This window comes from Lutra lutra, chromosome 8 (genome assembly GCF_902655055.1).
Source record: "Lutra lutra chromosome 8, mLutLut1.2, whole genome shotgun sequence".
Lineage (NCBI taxonomy): Eukaryota > Metazoa > Chordata > Mammalia > Carnivora > Mustelidae > Lutra > Lutra lutra.
In genome coordinates, this window is record NC_062285.1 from 96,197,392 (window position 1) to 96,218,718 (window position 21,327).

At 36.6% G+C, this 21,327-nt stretch overlaps 2 protein-coding genes across 7 annotated transcripts in view; both read left to right on the forward strand.

Moving 5' to 3' along the window:
* The window catches only part of MDM2 (MDM2 proto-oncogene), a 198,706-nt gene that overhangs the window by 67,274 nt on the left and 110,105 nt on the right, over positions 1-21,327 (forward strand). The window lies entirely within an intron of this gene.
* Positions 1-21,327, forward strand: part of NUP107 (nucleoporin 107) — a 52,710-nt gene that overhangs the window by 4,027 nt on the left and 27,356 nt on the right. For all 6 annotated transcript variants that reach the window (XM_047742767.1, XM_047742768.1, XM_047742769.1 and 3 more), the window contains 7 exons: positions 1,638-1,782; positions 5,985-6,088; positions 9,548-9,675; positions 10,365-10,413; positions 16,709-16,780; positions 17,177-17,265; positions 19,783-19,861. In XM_047742767.1, coding sequence (XP_047598723.1) covers positions 1,638-1,782; positions 5,985-6,088; positions 9,548-9,675; positions 10,365-10,413; positions 16,709-16,780; positions 17,177-17,265; positions 19,783-19,861 — 666 coding nt within the window. The remainder of the gene's footprint in view (positions 1-1,637; positions 1,783-5,984; positions 6,089-9,547; positions 9,676-10,364; positions 10,414-16,708; positions 16,781-17,176; positions 17,266-19,782; positions 19,862-21,327) is intronic.

The following is a 21,327-nucleotide window of genomic DNA, read 5'->3' on the forward strand; positions in this document are numbered from 1 at the left end:
GCATAAGGAAGAGAGACGCTGCATTAAAGGAAAGAAAAGGGAAATGTTGGGAAAAGTACATGAGATGCTCTTCAGGAATTACTGTGGTACAGTATTGAAAATTGAATATATATTGAAATATCATATAAACTAATACAGATCGACTTGACCTAGGTGTTTAAAATATCCTCTAGAAAAAGAAAGGATTGTATCTAACTGAGACAGAAACAGAAGAGTTCTGTTGGAGTAGTAGAGTATGATGGCTAGTTTAGTGCTTAAAAACAAGATAAAAATGGTCCTTCTATGTTTGCCTCTTTGCTTATTAAAAAGGCACAGGGATTTTTACACACACTTGAAATTGTCTAGATTAGGTGTTTTCTGAAGAATGGTTTTGCATGTTAAATCTCTCCTGTCTTAATCTTTAAAATATTTATTGTTGTCTTACAGATTTTGTGTTAATGTCTAACAGTGATCTAGCCAATGAACAGTTTTACTCTGCATATGAATCTGGTTTATTTTGGCCGTGTTGCTTGAAAACATGAGTGAATTGACTACATCTGGGTTTAAACAAAAGAAGATGTCTTATTATTTACTGTTTCAGAATTACAAGATTAATAGTAAAATTCTTACTGTCTTAAAACCCAGGACAGAGAAAATATGTATTGATTATTATAAAATGGGTTTAAATATACATTTTTATTGTTGCTTGTGCCTGGATTTTAAATAAAGGCAATTTTTTTTTTAAATAAAGATAAAATTTTTAAACCTTTGGATAGCTTTCTCTGGCTTAAAAAGATGGAATTTAAATAAAGGTGAATTTTAAAAATAGGGACATGTTTTTAGCTTTTTATACATGTCCAAAAATAGTAGAGTAAGCCCCCATGTATGTTCTCATTGCCCAGTTATCAATATATGGCTGATCTTGTCTCATCAACACCCACAAGCGTTTCTTCTATGCTACTTTACAACTCCCAGATTTCACACCACTTTACCCATAGTTTCGTATATGTCTCTGAGACATAAGAATATATTTCTTTAACACATTCCTATTAACACATCTAACACTGTACATACACACACACAGTAATTCCTTTATCATTTCAAATTTCCATTTTGTATGTATATTTTTTCATTATTGTTTGTGTTTCATTAAGTATTCATATTTCCTTATGGCAATTTTTTTAAGTTGGTTTGTTTAAATTAGGCTTCAAATAAAATAAACACATTGCATATGCTTGATATGTCTCGTCTTTTTTTTTTTATGTCTCATCTTTTGATCTGTAATTTCTTCCGTCATCCCTTTTACTACCATTTATATATTGAAAAGTCTGCGTCATAGGTCCCTTACAATTTCCCAATCATGAAAAACTGATGTGAACTTAGCAGTAGGATTTACCTGTTAATATCAGCTTCAGTAGTACAAATGCAATGTTTATTGCCTTTAAAAAATATATATGGAGTAGTACAAAGAAGAAAACAGTCATGAAAGCTGTGATTTCCTTAACAAAATAGCCTGTGGCTATCTCTTAAATATGAAAAATACATATAGAGGTTTAAAAAAAATTTAGCAATATTAAAGTCTTTATTCCCTCAATGGCAGTAGCTCATTCATTACTTTTTTATATCTTCCTGGTTTGTTGTTTTTTGTTTTTTTTTAGGTAACTAATCTGGATGACAGTAATTGGGCCACTGCATTCACGTCACAGCGATCAGGAACCCTCACAAACACTGAGTCTCACAGTGTAACAGAGGACGTAACTCTGAGTGCTGTTATGTTACGTGAGGATGACCCTGGTGAAGCTGGTAAGATGGCTTTGAGCTTTTTAACGAAGTAGCCTGCTCCTTTACTAAGATGAAGGAAGCTATCTCTTCCTTGTGAATGCCATTAAAATAGTTTTTGTTCAGCTGATTAGGTATGGTAATGCCTGAGTCATTTGATGTAGTAGCTCTGGAAGGTTGAGAACCTCACCTGAGTTCTCAGCTGGAGCATCTTGCTTCCGTGTAAATACCTTGTCAGGTTAGTAGACTAGTCTCATCTTTATTCTTTTCACATTTGTTCTGTTGGAAGAACATGTTTCTTTTTTTTTAGGTTTAGTTTTCAGATAATACCGTTGATATGTTTTGATGTGGGTGCTAATGCTGTTTTTTTTTTGGTTTTGTTTTTTTCAAATAGTATTGTGACCTTTCTAGTTTTAGGTTGGTTATTACCATTCCCTTTTGGAAAAAAGTATGCTTTTCATGTGTCTGTGTGTAGTCATTATTACAGAGGTTCTTCACTTTATCATCATCATAAGCTAACATAATAGAGTCTGTGTGCTTACCTCTGCATGAACATTATCTCCTATAACAATCCATTAAAGAGTTACAATAACTATTCCCATTTGTGGGGAAAGGAAACTGCTGCTCTTTGTGGTTAACCTGCTTCAGTTCACCTGGCTTAGAAGTGAGGGCACCAGGATTTGAAACTAAGCAGTTTGATTTCACAGCACTTCTCTTAACATGGTGGTAACCACTGCTTCCTTGTAGTATCTGCCAGTAATAAGTACTCAGATTTTGAGTGACTCAGAAAGCCTTTATACTGAATCTTTAAAATACAAAAAATGTTCATTTTTAGTATGCGTAATGGATGAGACCTTAAATACGATACAGTACTTTAGTAGAGTATATGTATTTTCCCTGAGTAGACCATGTCATCTTAGTACTTGTTATAACTGTCTCAGCTTCTTTGTTATGCATTTTTTAAAAAAAAACTGGGAATTAATGTCATTTATTTTATTTTATTTTATTTTTATTAAAGATTTTTTATTTATTTGACAGAGAGAGATCACAAGCAGGCAGAGAGAGAGGAGGAAGCAGGCTCCTTGCTGAGCAGAGAGCCCGATGCGGGGCTCGATCCCAGGACCCTGAGATCATGACCTGAGCCGAAGGCAGCGGCTTAACCCACTGAGCCACCCAGGCGCCCCTTTGTTACGCATTTAAAATGCAATTCAGATATTTTAAATTTTGGTTCACATTTTCTTAGTAATTGTGGATAGATCAGATTAATACCTAACACATCTTCAGGCTCTTAAAAGACTTGTAGGTAACAAGAAAAAAAGTTGATACATTGGACTACATCAAAATCTAAAATTTCTGTGCATCAAAAGATACAATCAGTAGAGTGAAAAGGCAGCCCATGGAATGGGAGGATATTTGCAATTCTTATATCTGATAGGAGGTTAATATCTAGAATGTAGAAAGAACTACCACTCAACAACAACAAAAAACAACACAATTTAAAAATGGGCAAAGGATTTAAATAGACATTTCTCCAAAGATATAAAAATGGCCAATACTAATATGTTATGATGCTCAACATTACTAATCATTAGGGAAATGCAGATCAAAACTGAAATGAGACCACCTCACACCCATTAGGAAGGATACTACCAAGTCAAAACAAACAAACAAGAAAATAACGAGTGATGGCAAGGATGTGGAAAAATTGGAGCCCTTGTGCGTTATTGGTGGGAAAGTAAAATTGTGCAGTGCTGTGGAAAACAGATGGTGATTCCTCAAAAAATAGAACTACCGAATGATGAGCAATTCTGCTTTTGGATATATGCCGCAGAAAAATGAAATCAGGATCACAAAGAAATTTGTGTATCATTGTTGGTAGCCCTGTTACTCATAATAACCAAAAGGTAGAAGCAACCCAAATGTCTTTTGATGGATGAATGGATAAATAAATAAGTTATATAGTATACTGGGATATTATTCAGCCTTAAAAAGTAAGGAAGTTCAGACAACATATTACAGCATGAACGAAACTTGAAGATATTTTGCCAAATGAAATACGCAGGTGACAAAAGAACAAATACTGTATGATTGGACTTATACGAGGTACCTAAAGTAATCAGACTCCTGGAAGATAGAATGATGATTCTAGGGACTCTGGGAAAGAGGAATGGAGTAATCGTTTAATAGGTACAGAGTTTTGGGTTTTTTAAATTGAGATATAATTGACATACTACATTGTGTAAGTTTACGGTGTACAACATTGAGTTGATGTATTTACATATTGCAATGTGATTACTAGTGTTGGCTAACACCTCCATCATACCTTCACATCACAGAAATACTATTTCTTTTTTGTGGTGAGAACATTTAAGATCTAGTCTCTCAACACCTTTAATCTGTATATAATTCAGATTTGTTGACTATAATCAATGCTATACATTAGATTTCCAGAACTTACTCATCTCCTAACCGCAAGTTTGTACCCTTTGACCAGCATCTCCAGTTTTCTCACCTCTTTGCTCTGTAACCACTCCTCTACCCTTTATTTATATGATCTTGGATTTTTAAGATTCCATGTGTAAGTGTTATCTTATAGTATTTGTCTTTCTCTGTCAGATTTATTTCACTTAGCGTAATGTCCTCAGAGTCCATCCACATTGTCACTAGTGGGAGGATTTCCTTCTTTTTGATGGCTGAATAATATTCCATTGTATGTATTACCACTTCTTTACCCGTTAATCTCGTGATGGATACTTGGGTTGTTTCCATGTCTTTGCTATTATGAGTAGTGCTGCAGTGAATGTAGAAGTGCAGATACCTTTTTGATATCCTCTTTTCATTTCCTTTGAATATATATGCAGAAGTGAGATTATTGTTTCATATGGTCGTTCTTTTTTAAAATTTTTTGAGGAACCTCCATACTCTTGTAGTAAACTGAACCAGTTTACATTCTTACTGATAGTACACAAAAGCACTTGTTTTTTCTTATCTTATTAATGATAGCCATCCTGACCAGTGTGAAGCAATAATTTCATTGTATTGATTTATGTTTTTTCTGATACTAACATGGAGCATCTTTTCATATATCTCTTGACCATTTGTAGGTCTTTGGAGAAATACTCTTCAGTTCCTTTGCCCATTTTTTAGTTAGACTGGAGTTTTTTTGTTAATGAATTATATGAATTCTTTATATATTTTGGAATTAACCTCCTAGCAGATAGATGGTTTGCAAATATTTCCACCCATTCCGGAGGTTGTATGTTTGCTTTTTCATTTTGTTAATTGTTTCTTTTGCTGTACAGCGCTTTTTAGATTGACGTAGTCTTACTTGTTGACTTTGCTTTTGTTTCTTGTACTTTGGTGTCATATCCAAAACAATTGTTTCCAAGATCAATGTCAAAGAGCTCTTTGCCTATATTTTTTTTTCTAGGAATTTTAGAGTTTCAGGTCATGTTTAAGTCTTTAATCCATGTCAAGTTAATTTTTATGAGTGGTATAAGATAGGGTCCAGTTTTATTTTTCTGTATGTGGTCACCCTTTTCCCAGCACATTTTACTGAAAAGGCTATCTTGGGACACCTGGGTGGCTCAGTTGATTAAGTATCTGTGAGTCCTGCATTGGGCTTCTTGCTCAGCAGAGAGCCTGCTTCTCCCTCTACCCGCTGCTCCTTCCACCTGTACTCTTCTGTCTCACCCTCTCTCTGGCAAATAAATAAATAAAATCTTTTTAAAAAAATGAAAAGGCTGTCCTTTCCCCACTGAGTATTCTTGGTTCCTCTGTCAAATATTATTTGATTGTATATGTGGGAGTTTATTTCTGGACTCATCCATTGGTCTGTCTGTTTTTATGCCAGTCTCATACTGTTCTGATTACTAAAACTTTGTAGTATAGTTTGAGATCAAGTATGATGCCTCCACTTTCTTGCTCTTAGGATTGCTTGGGCTATGCTGAGTTGTAGTTTTGTAAGATGAAAAGAGTTCTGTGGGTAGATGGTGGTGATGGTTCTACAACAGTGTGAATGTACTTAATGCCACTAACTACATAAAAGAGGTTAAAATGGTAAATTTTGTTGTATTTTTCTTACCACAGTTAAAATTTTTAAGAAAATACAGAAGTGAAGAAAAAAAAAGGGATGTGTAGCTATGTTTTTAAGGGTTCAAAGAAACAGAATTACCTAGGAATATGTCACTTAACTTTTTGTTCCTTTTCTTTTTAATGTGTTCTAGCATCCATGAGTATGTATTCTGATTTCCTGCAGTCTTTTTTAAAGCACTCTTCATCTACAGTTTTTGACCTTGTAGAAGAGTATGAAAACATTTGTAGTTGTCAGGTAAGTTTATTTCGCACTAAGTTAGTTTGGTCAGACTTCAGTACTCTTAGTTTTTTGAACAGCCTCAACCTGTGAATTTCCATACTGTATTTAAAGGGGATATCTTAGGGGTGTAGTGGCAGGGGTGGCATGGTTGGGACATTAGCCAGAGCAGCTCTGCTTTTTACATATTGAAGTTCCATAAAAGATTTATTTGGAAACCAAAGGATTCTGCTGCTTTAAAAGAAAAAAAAAAAAAAAAAAAAAAGGAAAATCCAAAATATACAAAGAACTCTTAAAATCCAACAATTAGGAAATGAACAGACCAATTAAAAAATGGACATGGGGCTCCTGGGTGGCTTAGGGTTAAGTGTCCAACTCTTAGCTTAGCTCGGGTCTTGATCTCGGGGTTGTGAGTTCAAGCCCCGTGTTGGCCTCCATGCTGGGCATGAAGCCTACTTTAAAAAAGAAAAAAAAAAAAAAAAAAAAAGACAAACTATGTTAATAGACAGCACACCAGAGAAGATACACAGATGGCAAATAAGCATATGAAAAAATGTTCAACATTGTGTGTCATTATGGAATTGTAAATCAAAACAATGAGCTGTCACTGTACACCTATTAGAATGGCAAAAGTCCCAAACACTAACAACACTAAATGCGGGCAAGGATGTGGAGCAGTAGTAGCTCTCATACATTGTTGATGGGAATGCACAATGGTATAGCCACTTTGGAAGACAGTTTCTCAGTTTCTTACAAAACTGAGCATACTCGTATCCTATGATTCAACAACATTCATACTCTGGTATTTACCAAAATTAATTAAAAACTTATGCCTACACAAAAACCTGCATATAGATGTTTATAGCAGCTTTATTTGTAATTGCCTAAACTTAGAAGCAAACAAGATGTCCTTTAGTAAGTGAATGGATAAATAACCGTGGTACTTAAAGACTATATTGTTTGATGCTAAAACGAAATAAGCCATCAAGCCATGAAGAGACAAGAATGAACCCTAAACGCATATTACTAGGCTAAAGAAATCACTTTGAAACAGCTGCATACTGTTTAAATCCAACTATATGACGTTTTGGAAAAGGCAAAACTTGGAGAGAATAAAAAGACGTGTGGTTGCCCAGGGATGGAGAAAATAAGGATGAAAAGTGGAGCTGGGTGGGTTTTGGGGTGAGTGAAACTACTCTGTACGAGATTATAATGTGGATACCTGTTATACATTTGTCAAAACCCGTAGAATATACAACACCAATGCCTGGGTGGATCAGTTGTTTAAGCATCTGTCTTCCACTCAGGTCATGATCCCAGGGCCCTGGGATTGAGTCCCACATTGGGCTTCTAGCTCAGCGGGGAGCCTTTTTCTCCCTCTGCCTGCTGCTCCTCCTGCTTGTGCTCTCTCTCTCTGACAAATAAAATCTTAAGAAAAAAAAAAAAAAAACAACAGAATATGCTGCACCAAGAGTGAACCCTTTAATATTAACTGTGGACTTCAGGATGATCATGACAGGTCAGTGTTGGTCATTGATTGCTGTAGCAGATGTACTCTTCTGGTACTAGATATTGATAGTAAGGGGCGAAGTTACACGTGGAGTCAGAAAGTACTGGGAACTCTGTACTTTCCACTCAGTTTTGCTGTGAACCTAAAACTGCTTGAAAAAACTGTGTCTTTTACTGTATTATTTATTTATTTTAGAGAGAGAGCAAGTCCACATGTGAGCTGGGGGAGTAGCAAAGAAAGGATGAAGAGAGGGAAGGGGAAAGAAATTCAAGCAGATTCCTTCCGCATGCCAAGGATGTAGCCTGATATGGGGCTTCATCTCACAACCCTGAGATCATGACCTGAACCAAAACCAAGAGTTGGCTCCTTAATTTTCTGAGCCAGTGAGGCGCCTGTAAATAAAAGTCTATTTAAAAAAAAAAAAAAAAAAAGGAAAAGGAAAAGGAGGTGTGCTTGGCTGGCTTTGTTGGAAAAGCATGCAACTCTTGATCTTGGTATCTTGAGTTCTAGCCCCACATTGGGTGTAGAGATTACATTAAAAATAACTATTGCATTTAAGAATGATTGAAATAATAGCCAATATTTTTTGAGCATTTAATACTGTTTGAGTAATCAGTCTCTGAATTGCTCTATAAGCAGTAGCTTCATTAAATAACAAAAGCAGTAATCACTTAGTGCATTACTGGAGTTAGGATTCCAATAGAAAATGTAATAATGAGAAGTACAGATAACACTGTTATTAAACATTGCCCTTAAGATAAGAATGCCATGGGGCGCCTGGGTGGCTCAGTGGGTTAAAGCCGCTGCCTTCGGCTCAGGTCATGATCCCAGGGTCCTGGGATCGAGCCCCACATCGGGCTCTCTGCTCAGCGGGGAGCCTGCTTCCCTTCCTTTCTCTCTGCCTGCCTCTCTGCCTACTTGTGATCTGTCAAATAAATAAATAAAATCTTTAAAAAAAAAAAAGATAAGAATGCCATTACTTTGTGAATGCTTTTTAAATGGAGAGAAAAATTGCATGGTAGCAATTCCTCATCTTCTGAATGAGGGAGCTCCTGTTTCCTAGTTCCCCTTGATAAGATAAGGAAGGTACTATTCATAACCTTTGAGAAAGGTTTCCTTTACCCTGTGTCCTTAAACTTTCTGATAAACAATTTTATGTGTGTTTCTGGAGAGACCATCTACACTTTTCATTAGATTTTCACACGTGCCTCAACCTGAAAAAGGTTAAGAACTACTGTTTTAGAACAAGGAGGGATTTTAGTTAAGTTTTGGTTAGAAATGACAATGTTTTAGTACCAATCTTTTTTTTTTTTTTCTTCTTTTAAGAGATAGAGTGCTCACCCGTGGGTTTGAGGGGGGAATAAAGGGGAGGGGTGAAGTGAGAGGAGAGAGAGAGTCCCAAGTAGGCGTCACATGCAGCGTGGAGCTGATTTAGGGGCTTGATCCCAAGACCATGACCCAAGCTGAAATGAAGAGTCAGAGGCCCAACCGACTTGAGTCCACCTGGCATCCCTCCGTACCAATCTTAAAATGTTTTTCTTGATTTGTTATATGGTATTAAGTTTTCTGTCATAATTTGAAGATATTTTTAATTTTCATTGCCATGCTGTTCATGTTATGATTTTGTCATGTATAGGTTAGAATTTGCTTGTCTTCTGAGTAGGTATATAAGATGAAAAAAATATACCCATGGCTGTTATTGTTGAATCTGACTCTAGAGTATATTAGAACTTTTACATAAATACTCAAATAAGCATACCTTACTTCAAAGGCTGTTTCTGGTGGGAATGTTTTATTTCATTCAATTAAAAAAGGCAATAGGTAGGCAGGAACAATTTATAATACAGTGTGTGTGTGTGTGTGTGTGTATGTTTATATACGTATATATTTAGTTTTAGCACCATGCAGTTGAAGACCACAAAGTTATGACTTAGAATGAAAGAGAATCTCTTTTGTTTTTATGTCAGGTGAACATACTGAGTAAAATAGTGAGCCGAGCAACACCTGGGCTTCAGAAGTTCTCAAAAACAGCCAGTATGCTCTGGCTTCTTCAACAGGAGATGGTCACGTGGAGGCTGCTGGCTTCTCTGTATAGGTAAAATTCTGTAGGACTGATTCAGTAAAATAAACACACAGTAACGAATAGACAAAAGTGAAAGTAGTATGTGTTTGGAAACAGGTTCTGCTATTTTTGATATTTATCATTTTGAATGCCTTGTCATTAGATCATTGAAGAGGGAAATACTAGGTCACAAAGCCGGTAGCTCCCAAGAATATATGTATAATGGTTAAGGAAAGTGCTGAAAATACTTGAATACTTAGGAGAGGATAGACAAGAAAAAGAACTGAAAAACAGACTTTATGTCAAGCATCAGTTTGAAAGAAGTTAACCATGTTTTCCTGCTTTCAGATTCTTGCTCTCAGAAGAGTTTTGGCTCTCATTCTGTTGCTTTTTTATCATGATGAGAAAATCTTGAGAGGAAATCAGATTATTTAATTTTTGCCATATAAAAACATTATATTAAAAAGTTAGGTGTGTGCATTAGTAGGTAGCCAAGAAAGAATTTTTGCACTGTGTATTTTTAGTATCAGTTTTGTTCAGGTCTCAATATCAGATCCAGAAGATATTTATTGCTTATAACTTTGTTTTTAAAGAATGATTAAGTTTGACTGGAAACTCATTCATTTATGCTGACTAGAATACAAGTTTGTGTATATATGTAGTTTAAGAGGTGATTTCATATATAAATTAAGGCTTTTTTATTTTGTGTTATTTTTCCTCAGAGACAGAGTACAGTCTGCATTAGAAGAGGAAAATACATTTGCAGTTACTGTAAGCTTAAGATTAATTTTTTCCTCTATAAATATTTAAAAATTAAAATGGTTTTTAGTAATAGAATTTTATTTTTGACCATCTTGAGTTTCTTCATTTTAAAAATTTTATAAGTAAAGGGGCACCCAGGTGGCTCAGTGGGTTGAGCCTCTGCCTTCGGCTCAGGTCATGATCTCAGGGGCCTAGGATCAAGCCCCGGGTCAGGCTCTCTGCTCGGCGGGGAGCCTGCTTTCCCCTCTCTCTCTGCCTGCCTCTCTGCCTACTTGTGATCTCTCTGTCAAATAAATAAATAAAATCTTCAAAAAAAATTTTTTTTACAAGTAAAGATAATCTCGTAAAATGATTGAATATCAATTTATATTATAGAGTAAAATGTAGAAGTCCTCTTTTATCTCTCTTACTCTTCAGTCTTTCTGCTACCACTTTTCTGTGTATCCTTATATGTTTATACATACACATAGTTTTTTGGTTTTTGTTTTTGTTTTGTTTTTGAGATTTTATTTATTTGACAGACACAGTGAGAGAAGAACACAAACAGGAGGAGTGGGAGAGGGAGAAGTAGGCTTCCCACTAAGCAGGGAGCCTGAAGCAGGGCTCCATCCGAGGACCCTGGGATCATGACCTAAGCCGAAGGCAGATGATTAACGATTGAGCCACCCAGGTGCCCCAACATAGTTGCTTTTTTTTTTTTTTAATGTATAGTATGATTTCTGTTATATATTATAGTGATTTTCCATTTTATTCATCAATATTTGTATTTTTTTTCATGTCAGTTCATGTAGATTTAGCTTATTTTTTCATAGTATGCTAGAGTATAAGTGAACCGTAATTTTTTCATTCTGATGAACGTATTTAGGTTGTTTCCAGTATTTCTGCTATACCAGTCAATAATGCAATGAACATTCTTCATATTTATCTGTATATTCCAAAATTTTCTACATTTCTAGAAGTGAGTTGTTGGGTCAAAGTTTGATAGAGATTGTCATATTGCCTTCCCAATGGAATATGCTGATGGTGGGTGAAAATGTTTAATATCAATCATTTGATGTTGCCAGTTGGAGGAAAAGTGTGTTATTTTAATATGCATATCATTGATCTTTAGGAAGGTGGAGTGTTATTCATTCTTAAGCATTAATATTCTTTTTTTTTTAAGATTTTATTTATTTATTTAACAGACAGAGATCACAAGTAGGCAGAGAGACAGGCAGAGAGAGAGAGGGGGAAGCAGGCTCCCTGCTGAGCAGAGAGCCCGATGTGGGGGTCTATCCCAGAACTCTGAGATCATGACCCGAGCCGAAGGCAGTGGCTTAACCTACTGAGCCACCCAGGTGCCCCTAAAGCATTAATATTCTTTTTTTTTTTTTTTTTTAAGATTTTTATTTATTTATTTGACAGACAGAGATCACAAGTAGGCAGAGAGGCAGGCAGAGAGAGAGAGGTGGAGGCAGGCTCCCTGCGGAGCAGAGAGCCTGATGCGGGGCTCGATCCCAGGACACTGGGATCATGACCTGAGCTGAAGGCAGAGGCCTAACCCACTGAGCCACCCAGGCGCCCCAAGCATTAATATTCTTTTTTTTTTTTTTTTTAAAGACTTTTTATTTATTTATTTGACAGAGAGAGATCACAAGTAGACGGAGAGGCAGGCAGAGAGAGAGAGGGAAGCAGGCTTCTTGCTGAGCAGAGAGCCCAATGTGGGACTCGATCCCAGGACCCTGAGATCATGACCTGAGCCGAAGGCAGCGGCCTAACCCACTGAGCCACCCAGGCGCCCCAAACATTAATATTCTTATACAAATTGTATATTCATATCCTTTACTCATTTTCCAATTATTATTTCCTCATATATGTTAAAGATAGTCTTCTGTTACTTGTCTTTCAACTTTAAGGAGTCTTTGTCAAGCAGACATTTCCCTTTTTTGTGTTCCCATCTGTCAGGTTTTCCTTTGTCATTCATTATTTTGTGTCTTGTTAAGGAAGGCCTTTCCTACCTATTTTTAAAGTAATTCTCCAGGGGCACCTGGGTGGCTCAGTGGGCTAAAGCCTCTGCCTTCCGCTCAGGTCATGATCTCAGGGTCCTGGGATTGAGCCCCACATCAGGCTCTCCAGTCAGCATGGAGCCTGCTTCCTCCTCTCTCTTTGCCTGTCTCTCTGCCTACTTGTGATCTCTGTCTGTCAAATAAATAAGATCTTTAAAAAATAAATAAATAAATAAAATAAAATATTCTCCAGTGTTTTCTTCTAAACCCAAATCTCATTTTCTTCATAATAAGCTCTTGGAGTTCACCTAGAGTTAATTTTGTCTCTGAAGTAAGAAAGAGATTTAACTTTTTTCAGATGGATATCCATTTAGTCCCAACACCACTTATCAAACAAATGTATTTGTCATATTTATACATGTATCTTCTTTCTCTTTTATTGATTGATTTATTTGAAAACCAATATTATACAGCTGAGTCTCTAATTCAGAAGTTTTGGTATTTGGCAAGATAAGTCTCCCTCATTTAAAAATACATTTTTGCACACTTTTTTCCAAATGAACTTTGCAATTTTTATTTTTTTAAAAGTCCTATTGGGATATTTATTGAAGTGGCTATTCAATTTGTAAATCTGGGGAGAAGTGACATCTTTACATGTTGAATCTGCTTATGATCATAGCATATCTTTCCAATTATTTAGTTTTTTTTAACATACAATGTATTATTGGTTTCAGAAGTACAGGTGTGTGATTCATCAGCCTTATATAATACCCAGTGCTCATTATATATCACTTCCTCTCCTAAATGTCCATCACCCAGTTACCCCATCTCTCCACCTTCTCCATTTATTTAGATTTTTTTATAGTTTATATAAATCTGTACTTGTCTCTATAATAAAGTCTATATGAATCGTGTCGTGAATGGACTCTTCGTATTACACTTTCTAATTATTTATTACTGTAAAATAGGCTAATGATTTGTGTTTAGAGCTCATATTTAGCCATTTTTCTGAACTCTTACTAGCTCTAGTTGATTTTTTCATTTGACTTTATTGAGTTTTCTACATTGGCACTAATTGTCTACACATAGTAAGTTTCCTTTAATCCTTTTAATCTCTTATTTCTTTTACTTGCCTTATAACATTGACTAGGAGCATCCATACAGCATTGAATTGTATTAGTAATAGACATTTTTTTCTTATTCCTGACTTTTGATAAGAATGCTTTTGTTTTGGGGCGCCTAGGTGGCTCGGTGGGTTAAAGCCTCTGCCTTTGGCAGATGATCCCAGGGTCCTGGGATTGAGCCCTGCATCAGACTCTGCTCAGCATGGAGCCTGCTTCCTCCTCTCTCTCTTTGCTTGCTGCTCTGCCTACTTGTAATCTCTGTCTGTCAAATAAATAAAATCTAAAAGAAGAAAAATTGTTTAAAAAAATGCTTTTGTTTTATTGTATATTAAGGGTGTTTTTTTTTTTTTTTTCTGTCTTAACCAGTTAAGAGTTGGGATGGGTATTGAATACAATCAGAAGTGTTTTATTTTTATTTTTATTTATTTATTTTTTTTTAAAGATTTTTATTTATTTATTTGACAGAGAGAGATCACAAGTAGACGGAGAGGCAGGCAGAGAGAGAGAGAGAGGGAAGCAGGCTTCCTGCTGAGCAGAGAGCCCGATGTGGGACTCGATCCCAGGACCCTGAGATCATGACCCGAGCCAAAGGCAGCGGCTTAACCCACTGAGCCACCCAGGCGCCCCAGAAGTGTTTTATTTTTAAAAAAATTTTTTAAAATGTATTTTGTGGTTCTTTTTTCTTTTTCTTTTTTTTTTTTTTTTTAAAGATTTTATTTATTTATTTGACAGAAAGATCACAAGTAGGCAGAGAGAGAGGAGGAAGCAGGCTCCCTGCTGAGCAGAGAGCCCAATGCAAGACCTGATCCCAGGACCCTGGGATCATGACCTGAGCCAAAGGCAGAGGCTTTAACCCACTGAGCCACCCAGGCACCCCTCAGATGTGATGAATATCTGCTTTAATTTATTAATGTAGTGGCTTGCATTTTCCTAATGAGTTATCTTCAAGTAGGATAAACTCTGTTATGATATATTCTTAAATAGACTACTATATTTTATTAGCTAATTATTTTATTGAGAACTTTCGCAAATGTATTTTCTTTTTTTGTTACTTATCCTTATCCAGTTTTGGTGTCTGAATTATATTAGTTCTCCAGAACAAGATCATATATCTCCCATCATTTTTCCATACTCTGTTTAAAGAACATGGAAACTACTTGTTCTTTAAAGATGTGGTAAAAATATGCCTTTAAAATCATAAAGACACCAGGTACTCTTTGGGGGTTTAATTGCTTTTTATTTTCTGATTATATGTTTGAAGCAACTATAAATGAATCAAAAGTGAAAATAAATACACATTTTTATAGTAAATGATTTCAGTCATACACGTCTGTTAATCTGCTCTTCACCTAAAATACTTCTAACGTCTTTTCAATCTTTTAATTTATTCATTCTACAAACACTGTTTAATTCCAACCAAGTGACATGCACATGTAGGAAGATTATCATATACTTAGCTATTATTGAACTTACTAGTTTTTTTTTTTTTTAAGATTTTATTTATTTATTTATTTAAAGATTTTATTTATTTATTTGACAGAGAGAGATCACAAGTAGACAGAGAGGCAGGCAGAGAGAGAGAGAGAGAGAGAGAGAGAGAGGGAAGCAGGCTCCCTGCTGAGCAGAGAGCCTGATGCGGGACTCGATCCCAGGATCCTGAGATCATGACCTGAGCCGAAGGCAGCGGCTTAACCCACTGAGCCACCCAGGCGCCCCTATTTATTTATTTGACAGACAGAGATCACAAGTAGGCAGAGAGGCAGGCAGAAAGAGACGGAGAAGCAGGCTCCCCACTGAGCAGAGAGCCCAATGCGGGACTCTATCCCAGGACCCCAGGATCCTGACCTGAGCCGAAGGCAGAGGCTTTAACCTACTGAGCCACCCAGGCGCCCCTGAACTTACTAATTTTAATAGTTTTCCATTGATTGTTTTATTTTTCTATCTACAAATAGTGATGACTGACTTTGATGTTTTTTCCATACTTATTACTACTTAGTTCTTTTTCTGGTTTTATGTAATAGCTAGAACTTTCAAAGTAAAGTTGAATAATTACAGAAATTCTTTTCATCTTCTGGATTTTTTTTTATTAAAGACTTTATTTATTCGAGAGAGAGAGCAAGCAGTGGAGGGGGGAATAGGAAGAGGGACAAGCAGACTCCCCACTCAGCATGTAGCCCAATGTGGGGCTCTATCCCAGGACCCTGAGAACATGACCTGAGCTGAAGTCAGATGCCCACCCAGCTGAGCCACCCAGGTGCCTTTATCTTCTCGATTTTGAAGGAATATCTCTCAATAGTTACTTTGCTATCGGTTTCAACAAGATAGTCTATTATATTGGCAAAATATTCTTCTATTTCTAATTTATAAAGTTATTTTTTATCAAGTGACATTTGGCATCTGTCAAGGTATTCACGTTGCTTTTTCCTTTTTTTAACCCACAAATAAGATGGATTAATTAATAGATTTGACCCATGCATCTACTGGTCACAAACCTTTTGATATACTATTTAATATTACTTGCTAATATCTATGTGAAATTGTCTTTTAAAGTCAGTCTTAAGACCCTTGGATTGTGGGGCACCTGGGTGGCTCAGTGGGTTAAAGCCTCTGCCTTCAGCTCGGGTCATGATCCCAGGGTCCTGGGATGGAGCCCCTCATCCGGCTCTCTGCTCAGCAGGGAGCCTGCTTCCTCCTCTCTCTCTGCCTGCCTCTCTGCCTACTTGTGATCTCCGTCTGTCAAATAAATACAATCTTTAAAAAAAAAAAGACCCTTGGGTTGTTAAGTTTTATTACCTATCAACTTCTTCTACGTAAAGTGGAAAGAATTTAAAGTTTTTAAATGTTTACTTTCTGATATGTCATATGACTACCTACTGCCCTTTATTAAGATTTTTTTGTGTTTCATTTGTTCTGTGTTTTATTTTTCCCCACAACAACATCTCTGGGGAAGTAACGTTTTAAAATACGAAGTGTAACCAAAGAATTAAAATATCAAGTAAGAGCAGCTACAAATTGATCTAGCAGTTTGAAATTTACTTATGAAAAATTTTCAAACATGAATACACAGATTTGTTGTATGGTTAAATGTTTATGCATAATTAAATATAATTATGTCAGATTCACTTTTCCCTTTGTATTAAAATAATATTCTTAGAACATCTTTTTTTTTCTCTCCTTCAAATAATTTTTTAATAGGCTCTTAATGCCAGTGAGAAAGTGGTGGTGGAAGCATTATTTCAGAGAGATTCACTTGTCCGACAAAGTCAGGTATGACTAAAATTTTGAAATACTTTTTTATGAAACATGGAGAAAAGCTAAATGACATGCAAAGAACTGAAGCTTTTTAAGTTTAAAACATTAACTTTTTTTTCTTTTTGATCTTTTACTTGTAATTAAAAGGCATTAAGAACCTTGTTCTTCAGTTTTTGAATAATAGCCCTAGTATTTGCAGGAATAGCCTTTTAAGAATTGTATTATTCCTGTAGAAAATATCTTTCTTTTGCCATATTTGTATGTCTTAAAAAAGTAAAAAGTAGTTGGAAAAATTGTTAGTTGGTATTTTTTTAAATAGAAACCTTTTTTAAATTAAGGATGGAATTACCACTTTAAATAAAACACTGACAGGTTTTATAGTTAATACTTTTTTTTTTTTTTCTTTCCTAGCTTGTGGTGGATTGGCTAGAGAGTATTGCCAAAGATGAGATCGGAGATTTTTCCGATAATATTGAATTTTATGCAAAATCAGTGTATTGGTAAGTTACTAATCATTTATTCTTAAAGTCACTCAACATTGGCTTTGTTTATTTATCTTTCAACACATATTCAGTTCTTACTGCTTATTCAGCCTGTCAGCAAAACAGATTAAAAACTCTGCTTTTATGGTGTCATAATCGTTTAACAGCGTTAGACCACAAATACGTAGCCTGTTGGAAATCAGAGCTTTGAAAAAGAGTGTCAGAGTTAATAGATAGAGGATGACAGTGGGTGCAAGTTTAAATAAAAGAGGTAATCAGGGCAGGCCTCTCTAAGAATGTAACAGGTAGTGAGTGAGAGGAGGCAAAACACAAACATCTGGGGGATAAGTGTTCTAGGCAGGAACAGAAACTGCAAAGATCAGAAAACAGAAAGTATTTACACAAGGAGGCCAGCAAAGAAAAGTATGGTAGGAAATGAGATTGAAGAGGGTCAAATACTATAGGACCTTTATAGGCTGGCCAGGGTAAAGCTATGGGACTTTATTCTAAATGTGATAGAAAACCTTGAGAACAGAATAATGACATGTCTGATATGTATTTTCAAACAGTTACCTGGCTATATTTTCTATTGTATTTCGATCATCAAGAAGATACTTCAGCTATGTTTCCAACTACTTGTGATTTTTTAAAAGAAACTTTGGTCACTGCATCCTTTAATACTTCTAAATTATTTTAGGATCTTGAAGCCAAGAAGCATCCCTAGGTTAAAGGGACAGTTTATTTTAAGACTTGAAGAAAAAGTTCAGATTGTGTTTCAGTTCAGTAACATTATGTCTGTACAAAGTCTGCAAGTCCATCATTACATCTTTGCTTAACTAGGAGATTAGTGCTATTCAGTGTTTGTTAAAAATTAAATCTTGGGCACCTGGGTGGCTCAGTTGGTTAAGCAACTGCCTTCAGCTCAGGTCATAATCCCAGAATCCAGGGATTGAGTCCCGCATCGGGCTTCCAGCTCCACTGGGAGTCTGCTTCTCCCTCTGACCTTCTCTCCTCTCATGCTCTCTCTCACTGTCTCTCAAATAAATAAATAAAATCTTAAAAAAAAAAAAATAAATCTTGAGAGGTTGTGATTTTTCTAGGAAAAAATCTTTTTTTTTTTAAGATTTTAATTATTTATTTGACAGAGGTCACAAGTAGGCCAAGAGGCAGGCAGAGAGAGAGGCGGAAGCAGGCTCCCTGCTGAGCAGAGAGCTGGACTTGAGGCTCGATCCCAGGACCCTGAGATCATGACCCCAGCTGAAGGCAGAGGGTTAACTGACTGAGCCACCCAGGCGCCCCAGAATTTTCATTTAACACTTAAAAATTTTAAGGCGCCTGGATGGCTCAGTGGGTTAAGCCTCTGCCTTCAGCTCAGGTCATGATCCCAGGGGCCTGGGATCGAGTCCCGCATCGGGCTCTCTGCTCAGTAGGGAGCCTGCTTCCTCCTCTCTCTCTCTGCCTGCCTCTCTGCCTACTTGTGATCTCTCTTTCCGTCAAATAAATAAATAAAATCTTAAAAAAAAATTAAAAAATTAAAAAAAATAAAACTTAGAAATTTTAGGTAAAATGCCCTGTTAAGGTTTTCACACAGTTTTTTATGGTTAGTCTCCTTTTCTTACTGATCAGTGGAACAGAATATAGATCCCAGAAACAGACCTACACTTCGATGGTCAGTTGGTATTCAATAAAGGCATTAAAGCAGTCCAGTGGGGGGTATTAAATGTCTTTTCAACAAACCATGCATAAAAAAATGGATACTGCTGCAAAAAAAAAAAAAGATCAGCCTTGACACCTCCCTCACACCATACCCAACATTTAATTCAAGGTGGATCACAAAAGCTAAAAACCACACAGCTTTTAGAGGAGAACATCTTTGGGGACTTGGGGATAGACAAGAGTTTCTTAGGTTGTAGGAAGCAATAATCGGGGAAAATTGATTGGACTTCATCAAAATGAAAAACTTCTCATTAGAGACATCATTAAGAAAATGAAAGAGAGCAAGCCATATACTGGAAGAAACATGTAAGGCTTGTAGCCGATAGAGAACTACAACTCAATAAAAAGATAATGCAGGGGCACCTAGGTGGCTCAGTGGGTTAAAGCCTCTGCCTTCAGCTCAGGTCATGATCCCAGGGTCCTGGAATCGAGCCCGGAATCCGGCTCTCTGCTCAGCAGGGAGCCTGCTTCCCTTCCTCTCTCTCTGCCTGCCTCTGGGCCTGCTTGTGATCTCTGTCTGTGAAATGAATAAATAAAATCTTTAAAAAAAAAAAAAGAAAAAAGAAAAAGATAGTGCAGTAAAAAAGGGCAAAGATTTGACAGATACTTCACAGAAGCAGACAGATGAATGGCCAATAAAGACATGAAAACATGTTCAGCATCATTAGTCATCTGAGCTCAAAATGCCTCTTTCTGTTTAGCATTTTTGCGTGTATTTCTGAGTTTGTACTCTCTTTTTCTTACTTTGACTTGATTTTATTTTCTTAAATAGACCTACTAAAATTTCTCCTGTAAGAACTTTTATACTTTTTCTTACAGGGAAAACACCCTGCATACCCTGAAACAGCGGCAGCTACCTTCTTACATAGGAAGTGTCCGTCCCCTTGTCACTGAATTGGTAAGTTTCTTTGAAATTAAAGTTGTCTTCAAGGATCCATGATTGTTTTTTATTTTATTAATTCATTTATTATTTTTATTTTTTTAAAGAGTTATTTATTTATTTATTTATTTGAGAGCGTGAGAGAGGGGAGAGGGTCAGAGGAAGAAGCAGACTCCCCACTCAGCCGGGAGCCCAATGTAGGACTCAATCCAGGGACTCCAGGATCATGACCTGAGCCAAAGGCAGTCGCTTAACCAACTGAACCACCCAGGCGCCGCCTGTAATTGTTTTCTAAAGTCTGAGAATTTTTATTCACACAGATCTTAGTTTTAGTTTCCCAAAAGTTTGCATTATACCATTTAACTCTAAAGCTACTCAGTTGCATTTGAATTTGACCAAATGCATTTGAACATATCTGTGGCCCATGAATTGTAAATTGTAAAAGAAGATTCAGAAAGTGATTTCCCAGCTTTAAAAATAAATTAATTTTGGTCTTACAGTAAGGTTTGACCCTTCAACTATAAGGTGATGACTTATGAAAGCTCTTTTTAGGGAGACTGGGTGGCTGAACTGAGTTGAGTGTCTGCCTTTAGTTCAAGTGGTGGTCCTGGGATCCTGGGACTGAGCTCCACGTCGGGTTCCCTGCTCAGTGGCGAACCTGCTTCTGTTCACCTACCTCCCTGCTGCTTGTGCTCTCTTGCTATCTTTTGCTGTCTCTCTCTATCAAATAAATAGATAAAATCTTAAAAAAAAAAAAAAGGGGGAGCACCTGGGTGGCTCAGTGGTCATGATCTCGGGGTTCCGGGATCGAGCCCCGTGTCGGGCTCTCTGCTCAGCGGGGAGCCTGCTTCCCCCACTCTTTCTCTCTCTCTGCCTGCCTCTCTGCCTACTTGTGATCTCTGTCAAATAAATAAATAAAATCTTTAAAAAGAAAAGAAAAGAAGGGGCGCCTGGGTGGCTCAGTGGGTTAAAGCCTCTGCCTTCGGCTCAGGTCATGATCCCAGGGTCCTGGGATCGAGCCCCGTATCGGGGGCTCTGCTTGGCGGGGAGCCTGCTTCCTCCTCTCTCTCTGCTTGCCTCTCTGCCTACTTGTGATTTCTCTCTGTCAAATAAATAAATAAAATCTTTAAAAAAAAAAAAAAAGTAAAGAAGAAAGCTCTTACATATAAAAAGCAGGGAGAAGAAAGCTTGACGTTAGAAAGGTCATTCCAGGATATGAGTAATAGGAATAACAGTACAATTGAAGAGAACAGGAGTCTAATTCCTGTAGAAATAAAGGAACAGAGCTTTGTTACAGGTGGAGACATGTGCACTAAATGTTTATAATGAAAAGTGGGAGAAATAAGTAACAACTGGAAAAATTGATAGAATTCCATTGGGTAACAAAGTGATGTTGATGAAAATTGTTTTGGAAACTACTAGAAGAGCTTGAAATAAATCATAGCTAAATTACCCTGTAGCAAGCAATTAAAAATCATTTAATC